This window comes from Phaseolus vulgaris, chromosome 7 (assembly GCF_000499845.2).
Source record: "Phaseolus vulgaris cultivar G19833 chromosome 7, P. vulgaris v2.0, whole genome shotgun sequence".
In the NCBI taxonomy this organism is placed as follows: domain Eukaryota; kingdom Viridiplantae; phylum Streptophyta; class Magnoliopsida; order Fabales; family Fabaceae; genus Phaseolus; species Phaseolus vulgaris.
This window is the reverse complement of record NC_023753.2, coordinates 24205326-24215788: the sequence shown is the minus strand read 5'-3', so window position 1 is coordinate 24215788 and position 10463 is coordinate 24205326. Positions and strand designations below refer to the sequence as shown.

At 33.5% G+C, this 10463-nt stretch overlaps 1 protein-coding gene across 2 annotated transcripts; it reads right to left on the bottom strand.

Moving 5' to 3' along the window:
* Positions 1-140: 140 nt before the first annotated feature.
* LOC137828741 (UDP-glucuronic acid decarboxylase 2-like) lies at positions 141-4654 on the bottom strand. Of its 2 annotated transcripts, none has more exons than XM_068635431.1 (7): positions 3318-4654; positions 3086-3233; positions 2375-2454; positions 2126-2209; positions 1943-2017; positions 1178-1270; positions 141-676 (listed from the first exon to the last, which is right to left on the bottom strand). In XM_068635431.1, exons 1-7 carry the CDS (start codon positions 3912-3914, stop codon positions 464-466), a joined length of 1290 nt encoding a protein of 429 aa, XP_068491532.1. In that variant the 5' UTR covers positions 3915-4654; the 3' UTR covers positions 141-463. The 2 variants fall into 2 exon arrangements, with proteins under 2 accessions (XP_068491532.1, XP_068491531.1); XM_068635430.1 differs by having other exon boundaries at positions 3086-3228; positions 3313-3914.
* Between the last annotated feature and the right edge of the window lie 5809 nt (positions 4655-10463).

Below are 10463 nucleotides of genomic sequence, written 5' to 3'. Positions count from 1 at the left end.
TGTATTATTGCAAAATATTTAAGTGCTCAAAATCAAATATTGTAGTAAGGATGATTACTAACAATTTCAACTTGAGTGTAACAGGAGATCAAATTGCAAATAAGTGGTGAAGTAATGAAGTTGGAGTAAAATAGAACAAGTGAAAGGTAAAATGTTGAAATAACTATAACTATAACGAAGAGTACATACCAATTACATCCAAAAAAATAGAGAATAGAATATAGATGGCAAGAAATTGAAAAATGGAATCAAGGGTGGTTGTGAATCTTGAAAGAGGGTAAATAACCCGCATACAAAGATTGACTGACGGAGGAGAAGAACGATAGAAGGGAGATTTTAGTAGGAGAGCTCTCATACAAATGCTGTGAGTAATGGACCTTTGCGGAGCAGGGTTATCCTCCAACTATATTATCTTTTTCCCTTTCTCACTTCTAAGATGGATGTAACATACTCCTGCCAAGAATTAGGCTACGGTTGCACCTTCCTTGTGGTCACCAAAAATGCGTAGCCGGAAGTCTGAGACCATTAGTGGGAGACCCTTGTGCAGGTCGACCTTGGGTTCCCACCCAAGTAGCTCCTTAGCCCTACCTATATCAGGCTTTCTCTTGTGCGGGTCATCCTCTGTGTTCGGCCTGTACTCAATCCTTGCATCAGGATCGATTGTTTCTTGAACCACCTAAATCAGTATAACCAACAAACCAAATTTCAACTTATGTATCTTCATCCCCAGAAGAAGAAAAATTAAAAATAAAAAAGGACAAGTATATCAATGCATTCAATTAATGGGGTCTCTAAGCTCTGACGCTGAAGCTATCCTGTCCACCGACAACAATACGGCTTTTTAATATCGTTCATATGCATCCACATGAATAAAATAAATGAAAAAATCTAGAATTTAGGAAACAATCGTGCCACAAGTTAAATTGCACTAAGTAGTATTTCCTCTGAATAATGAGAATGTTAAAAGTGAAGAAACAGGTATCCAGTGCCCAGAATGATGTTATGTGTTTCCCAATGAGTAAGGCTAAACTTATTCGGATGAGCATTTCAGATTTATGCAATTTTCTTTGTTAATCTTTGCACTTTCTTGCGGGCGGTTTCTCCTAGTTTAAAAATAAGAAAGTTTCAAGCTTACCCCTCTTTATAAAATATAATTTGAAGGAAAACCCAACTTTACCTTGGCAAGTTCAAGCATGGTGAATTCTCCCGGATTTCCAAGATTGAAAGGTCCCACGTGTTCTCCTCCCATGAGGCGGATTAGACCCTCCACCTATACCAACATAAACATCAAATTGATACACCAATATTGAGTTAGATTCTGAACGGGAAGCAACAATCTCACTGCATGCTGATCTAGACCATAACCCAAGCAATTGACGAAAACATTAACATTTAATTATTTGCAGTACACGTGTCATGTATCAGCTTCGCGAATTCAGCTTACAACGAGACTCTCACTAACATTTATTTATTAGGCTTTGTACTCCATTGTTTTCAGTGTTCAGTTTATGAACTTTTTTTATTAAGTAAACGGCAATAATAAGAGCTGGCCCACCTGGGCCTTCAAACTCGCTTCCAGTCACATGCAAATGCCACCGATAACATCACACACGAGTATGCACAGCACAATGAATGAGTCATGCAATGTCATTTACTAAAGGAAAAGACTCTTTTCATAAATCCATGAATTGCTTCTGTTAAATTTGCAGCATGCACATGGGGAAAAGTTATTTTAAAGTTTCAACCAAATAAATGACCAAAGCTACCAGTAATCCAGATTCAACCCTGTGCAACAAACACCATATTATACAAATTGGGGGAGAAGAGGATGTGTTAAACATTTTCAGCTAAAGAACGAAGATATATGTTAATTCATCGTAAACAAAAAGCAAGCCAGATGCAAGTAGTAGTACGTGTGGTAAGAAAGATATTATTCACTTACCAAATCAGAGACATACTGGAAACTCCTTGTCTGCTTCCCATCCCCATAAACGGTCAAAGGTTCCTTCCTTAGTGCCTGCATTAACATCACCAAACACAGTCAATTATTACACAAATAAAGCCAAGAAAACAATCTGCTTCTTCCTAATTCAAATTCAAATAAAAATAAACAAAAAAGGCAAACCTGAGCAACGAAGTTACTGACAACACGACCATCATCTAAACACATTCGAGGCCCGTAGGTGTTAAAGATTCTAGCAATTCTAACCTGAAAAAAAAAACCATGGATAAGATAAGAGGCACCGTTTTAAATTTCACACGTTGAAAAAGGCAATCAAATCAAGTAAGGCTGAACTGAACACAACAGCTGAACTAAATAGCAATGAAAAATGACGAGAGACGGAAAAGATTAGTTTGGTCAGTAGAAAATGACCTCGACGCCGGCACCTCGGTGGTAGTCCATGGTCAACGTCTCAGCCGTACGCTTACCCTCGTCGTAGCAGCTTCGGACACCTGTCACACATCAAAGCACGCACCCAAAAATCATAAACCATCTATCACAAATCACAACAGTAAACTAGCCCCTTTTTTTACCCCTATTTAAGTACCAAAATTAATAAATTAATTAATTAATTAAAGTATTGAGCGTTGCGGGTCCCGTCCCTCCTCCTTCCATTGCTCCTACAAGTACTTCCACAGTTCCAGTGCCAACTACCCGCCATTATCTTTCACTTTTCCCGGCGCGGGTTTTTACTTTTAACGTTTAACCGCTCCTCTGCTCTTCAATGAAATAAAATGGCCATCTACGACACCACGACAACAACAACAAATATCTCTACCCTTCATTTGTGGACCCGCATATCAAGGGTTCCTGGATGGCGAGACCCTGGAATTCCTAGTACGTGGTCCTTTTACCTCTGTTCCACGTGTCTAACTAAGTTAAGGAAAAAAAAAAGCCCATAAAATAAGTTCCAAAGGGAGCGTGCTGCGAGAGCAAGGAGTATCTCTGACAATTCTAATTCTAGTATTTTATATTCTGATTGTAATCTAAAAACATGGCCCGGGCCCATACAGCCAAGCCCAGGAAGAGCGGTGACCGGAGAAAAGTAGAACGTAAGAAGAGGATGTTGTTACTAGTACTAACCAATCGGATTGACGTTGCCCCAGTAAGTCTCCTTCTGAGGGTGCTGCAGAGGATCTCCATAAACCTCACTGGTACTGGTCAATAAGAACCTCGCGCCCACTCTCTTAGCAAGCCCAAGCATGTTCAAGGTTCCCACCACATTGGTCTTGTAGACACAATTAAGGACTCCAATTTCGCATAACAATGGTCAGATCCTGAAAACTTAAATGCACAAAGAAAAAAAAAAGGATATGATAGTCTTGACGGGGTTGAACTTGTAATGGACAGGGGAAGCAGGGCAAGCGAGATGGTAGATCTGATCCACCTCCAGCAGGAGAGGCTCCACGACGTCGTGCCGGATGAGCTCGAATCTAGGGTTCCCAAAGTGGTGCATCACGTTCTCCTTCCTTCCAGTGAAGAAATTGTCCACCACAATCACACTATCCCCTCGTGCAATCAACCGATCCACCAGGTGCGACCCTACGAACCCCGCGCCACCGGTGACGACGATCCGGAGTCCTTTCCGTTTAATCCCCAGAGGCACCTTTCCCACCGAATGCACCGCCGCTGCGATGCGGTGGTGGTAGGCCGGAAGCTTGGACTCGCCGTCGAAGTAGGAGATCGGGAGCGGGTCGTAGGGGACGGTGGGCGAGGAGGTGGAAGAGGAGGGGATGAGGGTGAAGAACAGGGTGGCGATGATGACGCCGAGGAGGACGAAGAGGAGTCGCTGCTCGCGGAGCATGTAGTGAATCGGGCGAGTGACGGAGAGCCAGGGTTTGTTGGGCTTGGGCGAGTAGGCGTCGTTGACGGGCTGGGCCTCGTGGCCTCTGAAAATGAGTTCTGAGCCCATTCCTGTGTTGGTTCTGAATGAATTCTAAAACCTGCTCCTTCTAGTATGAGAGAAAGAAGAAGGAGAGGTGTGTTTGAGGAGAAGAGAGAATGGAAATGCGGAATGGAGTGAGTTGGGAGTTGGAAAGAGACGACCGCGACCGAGTCGCCGGGAGGGGAATGAGATGCGAGTGAAGTCAATTGTGGGTGGAGATGCTGGGTTTTTTGGTATTTAAAGAGCCTCTATGTTGAAGTGGGAAAGGGTTCGAGCACAATGACGGAACTGCCCTCGTCTGTCATTGGGTGCGTGGTCAAGGTTGGGTGAGATTTGGGTCCCGGACTTTCAGAAATTGGTAAATTAAGTTTGGAGCCATGAAAATGGAAATAACTCACCAGCACTCAATTAAAGGATATTTTAACCATTAATATGCCCTAAACGGGGAACGCTAATGCTAACTTTTAATTACCTCCCTTTATATGGTAATTCCCATTTCCATTTCCCGTCAAATCCCCAAAATCATCTTCTCCTCTTTAGTCATACATTAATTATTAATTGTCTGCCGCCTCCGCTGATGTCACTAAAAACACACCCCAGATCAACCAAAATAAATTATATACTTCACAACCCCAAAACAAAAAATACAAAAAAAAAACTCATAATTAGGTCAATCATTTGTATAGAATACAGAAATTGAAAAGCAAATGAAATATTATGATAACAATATGTGGGGGTAAAATGACGCTTAGCGGGTTATGTATCACGATCATTCTAGTTGGGTACACACATTATTTAAACTACAATTTGTAGTACTGTTTTAGGTGAGAATTCTTCCAACATTTTTTCTTGGTTTTTTTTCTTCTGTCCATGATTAATTTTTGAGTTGTGTGGAAGGAGGTTGCGTGATAAATATTTCAGTTCTGCTATGGTAGGATCTTAATTGGGCACATACACTTTCATAGAATGCAACGGGGTACATGGCACTCGTTTTTACAAAGAGACGAACCTCAACGTTGACCAGATATGGAAAGGATAACGTACAGTCTACAACTTATTTATCAATTTATAGCTTTTTATTTTCTAATTATACTATTTAAATTCATCAACTTAATTCCTCTGCCACCTATTTCTACAGAATACATTATGCCTCTCATATATACTTTGCAAGAACCTATCATATCTTAGAAATGTAAAACAAACTAATACTGTTTAACTTTTTTTTATTTACAAGATTTAGAATTGGTTTTCTCTCTCGGGAATAGCTGCAAATTAAGCCAAGTTTACGTTCTTACTTCTTGATTAATCCAAACTATTATAAGAAACATATTTGGCATATTCTCATAAAATGTTATCTAATTCTAAACCAACACAGTGGTGTCCTAAACTGGGTACCGTTCCCTGCCAGTTGACCCTTCACACCCTATGCACATGTTATTTGGAAGATTAATAATTGACCTAATATGTTAATAACAAAGGATGTGATAACACGCTAATTAGTATACTTTTTAAATCAACTTCCTTTCTAATTCTTTTTATAATTAGCCCTGTTTTCAAACAAATTACTTTTTCAAAACAGCACATTTTCATTTTCCAAATACTTTATCAACCCAAAATAATAAATTTCAATGGTCAAACTAATGTTTTATATATATATCGTGGTCCACTCGTGTATTCGTAAGTTAACAAAACCCGTCACCATACAACATTTTATTACCCATTTCCTCGTTAATTAGTCTTATAGGATACCACGACAAAAACAAAACGCATTATCTGGAACCACTGGTTACCAATTTCTGATAATATATTAGTTAAAAAAAATTGATGGTTTTTGTTTATGCATACATGACTTTGTTCGTTTTAGTCATTTTTCTCTTTCATTCAGTCACGACAAGAAGTTGATTAGTTTATAAGAAATGGCATTGTTATAAATGGAGAATAACTTGACATGCAAAACACAAAAATTGGCTTTATGACTTGTCAAAGCTTTGGAAAACTAAATGGATTGTGTTAATCTCAATTAAAGGTTTGGCGTAATAATTTGACATGCTTCTGAAGAAGGGAAAACAATTCCAAAATTAATTAGCATGAAGTTTATTTATTATAGAATACCTAACTCTCAGACTTTAGAGCAATAGGTTTTGGTAAGATTCAATGATGTGCCTATCTCCACTTCAAATTCCTTGATCAGTGCATTTCCCAAAGTCTCATTCCTATTTCCTCATCTAACGTTTCATTTGTTACCCGAGAAATTGATTAAACTTTACGGAAGAAATATTATAATAATATTTAGACGTACGAATTTTAAACCGAATTTGTTAGCCACTATTTTTTTTCTATACTTATTCAGGTAAACCTGAAAGTCTCGTATATTTAGAAGTTGAAATCTAAAATAATTTGTGGACACTTTTCTCTTAATTTACTTTACTGTTGTTATTGTTGTATCTCTTTTAAAATAAAATCGCAATGAAATTATCACACTTTAACGGGAAAAATATATCAACTAAAGTAGTCCTAATAAAATTTATATTCTCTAACTTGTGAAAATGTAGGAATAAAAATTATTAAAATTTACATTGAAAATAGTTACATTAGCTTACTTTAATTGATTATCCATATAACTCAACCAATTCACATAAATTTTATAAATAGTTATTTATATTATTTTTTATTTCAAGTATATTAAGATAACATTATTAAAATCAATTATATTGTTTGTTTCGAAAATTTAAATTTTATTAAAATTTTATCCTTAAAAAATATTTTATATAATTAAAAAATAATGTGTATTTAAATTATTATTGATTTTCACTGTTTAACATAGTACCAAGCTACTAAATATATTAAAAACTATATTTTTAAATATTAGGACAACAAATGTCAACTTTTTATCATCATTTATTTTTTACCTAATTAGTTAATGTATGGAATAATAGTTATATAGATGGGATTGTACAACAATTGTAATTTTTAATTTATTGACTAAAGGATTGTAAAGTAATTAGGGATATACTTCAGAAAAAGTTAACTAGTGTAACACACAACTTAAAATAAATCCTATAAAAGACAAAGAAATTTCTCAAAAGAGAGAATTGTATATAAGAACATTTTTTTTATTATGATCTATATATATTGATTGAATATTAAATAAAACACTTTTAAATATTTAGTAGTTACAATGCTATAAATATAGAGTCTTTGTTGTTTAAAATATCCAAATTCAATATTACTCGAATATAATCGATGAATGATTAATAGATTTATCTTTACATTATAAACTCAAGTCTTTATTCATAAAGGAAGATGCATTTAAGAGATGTTTTTATTCCCACTAAGCAACGAGCAATTTTTATTTATTTCAAATACTGATTCTAAAGTTTTTATTTTATTTTAAATATTTATATAGTATATTCGTAAATAAATTTTATTTTAATATTTTGATAATACTAATTTAAATTTTATTTTTAAAACATTTTGATTTGGATAATTTCCCTCTTATTATTTTAATCCAATACTTAATTTTTATATGTTAATTTTAGTGGATTGAATGTTAAACTGAATATGTTTATTTTAAGTATGATGAAGATATATTTTAATAAATATGTCTGTCTCTTTTTCACTCCAAAAACCCACTTTGCGTGATGAGCTACCATCGTGAGTAACATGCATTTCCTCCTATCTACGTAAACGCTTCCCATTTCACTCATTCTCATCACATAACAAACATGAGACTGTTAATTTATTTTTTAATAAACACTAACTTTTAGGTCACTTTTATTTTAGGAACAAACTCAACTAACTACTTAAATATTCAATAATATCTTCCCATTTTTCAACATATATTAAAAATAATTTAAAAAAATTTCCATGAAATCGAAATTAATTAAGTTATAAATTAGCTAAAGAAGAAAAAGTTCAAGCTTAATTTAATAAGTCAAACTCAAAGTTTTTAATTAAGTAAATCAGTTAGCTTCATTATCATATCTCTTACCAGTCAAGGATAACTTTAAAAATTTCACTTAACTTATTTATCTCCTTAGTTGAATCTACACATATTTAAGCCACTTTAAAAGTGATTGGTGATAACAACAAAGTATAATATTATTTCTCACTTAAAATTAATGTAACATCACAAAAGTTGTAGTTTTTAATTTATTAAAACATATAAATTACTTTAATTAGATATTTAGTATTTATATTACATAACCCACATATAACAACTAAAATCAAAATCTAGACATAAAAGATAAAAATGAATATATGTTGTTATGTAGGCTTCCTCCAACACTTTATCTTATAGAATTATTCACGTGTGAAATATATAATCATAGCAAACTCACATACGCAAATTAAATTTAAAGTATATATAATAATTACAACAAAAACATTAGTAATTACACTTATGTCTACTAAACACTATTGATCTTATCAATAATATATATATATATATATATATGATTAATTATTTTTAAAATACTAGTATTAAGTTTGAATTCAAATACTAAAACCTATTACAATACTTATATATCTTAATTATATCAATTCAATGTTATATCATGTATGTAAATATTTAAATAAATGTATAAGTCTATCATACACTACAAAAAAAAATCATCAAATAGAAACCAATTTTTAGAGACCAAAATAATTAGTTGTAATAGTAACTAAATTAGAGACCATTTTAAAAACTAAAAAAAAATGGTTTCTAAATTAGTTTATATTATTGGTAAATAGTTTCTAAATTGGTATCTAATTAGCTACCAATGTTTTAACTACCAATTATTTATATTCTAAATTTGGTAGCAAAAACCTTGGTTGCTAATTAGATACCAATTTAGAAACCATTTAACAATAATAAAAACTAATTTAGAAACCAATTTTTTTTTAGTTTCTAAAATGGTTTCTAATTTAGTTACTATTGCAACTAATTATTTTGGTCTCTAAAAATTGATTTCTATTTCATGATTTTCTTGTAGTGATATCATTCATACACTATCTCAAAAATACATTATTCTTTGTATGAAATTTAATATTTACATATATAAAAAACAAAACAAAAAACTAAAGAAAACAAAACACTTCATCCATTCAAAATGAAGCTCTATCAGCTGCAACATAATCTACTCTCGTGTAATATATGTGCTCTCGTGTAATACATGATCATCATAGATAAAGTAAAACAAATACAACACAAACAATAAGGTAAACTAGCAATTTTTAAGACTTTCAATAAAATTTCAAATTTAAAAGAATTCATTCACACAAACATATCATTCATTATTCATTCTCCATTTTTAAGGCATTAATCAATCAAATGTCTACAATTATCTTAGATTCCACATCACTCATGCTAGAAATCTACTAACACCAATACATAGACACTCGACTCTACTTTCGGAAGACTAGTGTATTGAAATTAACACTTAGAGACCTACACATGTCATATTACCATGTTCTCATTACAACATAGTCTCCCCTTTAGGAAATTCATCCTCATATGACACAAGTAAATCCATACGATCTGCTATGGTAAGTTCTTTCAAACCTCAAACACAATCATATGAATCTCTTTTAACTCTCACCACTTGATACTCTTCATCTATATTATTCCAAGATACCAATAGAGTTAGGATCATCCATTTCACATAGTACTCACAAATAAATACACACTGCTAACAATTGATAAGTGTTATATTTCAGTAATATTTCATATTAAAATACAAACACTTACGAATATTAATTGATAAAATAACTATAATATAACCCCTAATTTATGAATTTAAATCTTTTTACATATTTTGTGATTATAATTTGAATAACAACGATTTATTCCCAAATTTGTGTTAATTTCGATATTAGGGAAGAATGGAGATGAAAGGGCAAAAGGAGAATAGACAAAGTTAAAAAGGAAAAGCTAGAACGCTCCAACACTCGCCCAAGCCAAAAGCTTCTAGAGGATTTCGCCCAAGCGAGCCCAATCTTGCCCAAGCTAGATCACTTCAGTGACGTTGGACCTATTTTCGTCCCGCGAGCCCAATCACGCTTAGGAAAGCCTAATCACGTACATGCAAGAAGTCACTTAACCCAAGCCCAACTAGGCTAAATATGAGGCGTGAGGCACAACCCTAAACATTCAATTGGGTGAATAGAAGGTGGTAAAAACCCTAGAGGAGGCACTCGTCAAGGAGAAACATCCTAGATTTTCTTTTCTTGCTTTACATGTTTGTAATGGCCAACATGAGTGACTAATTCTGTCCTTTGGAATTGGGAGTAATCTGTTCAAACTCTTACGTATTGAAGTGATATTTAAATATAATATTTTGTTATGATTGATGATTAGCATTGTCATTTTATTTATAATGCTTGTTTACCATGATCAAAATCCTTAGATTTGACTGGAAAGTACTTCTAAGTTTCTAACCCAAATGATAATGCTTAACATATTTGAATGTTAGGAATAAATTTGAAATGTTAATTGCTATCAACATCTAATCGTAATGCTAAGGAGTTTTTATAAATATGCGAGGAATTGATATTTAGGAGACTCTTTTAATAATTTTATATTGGAGGAATCAA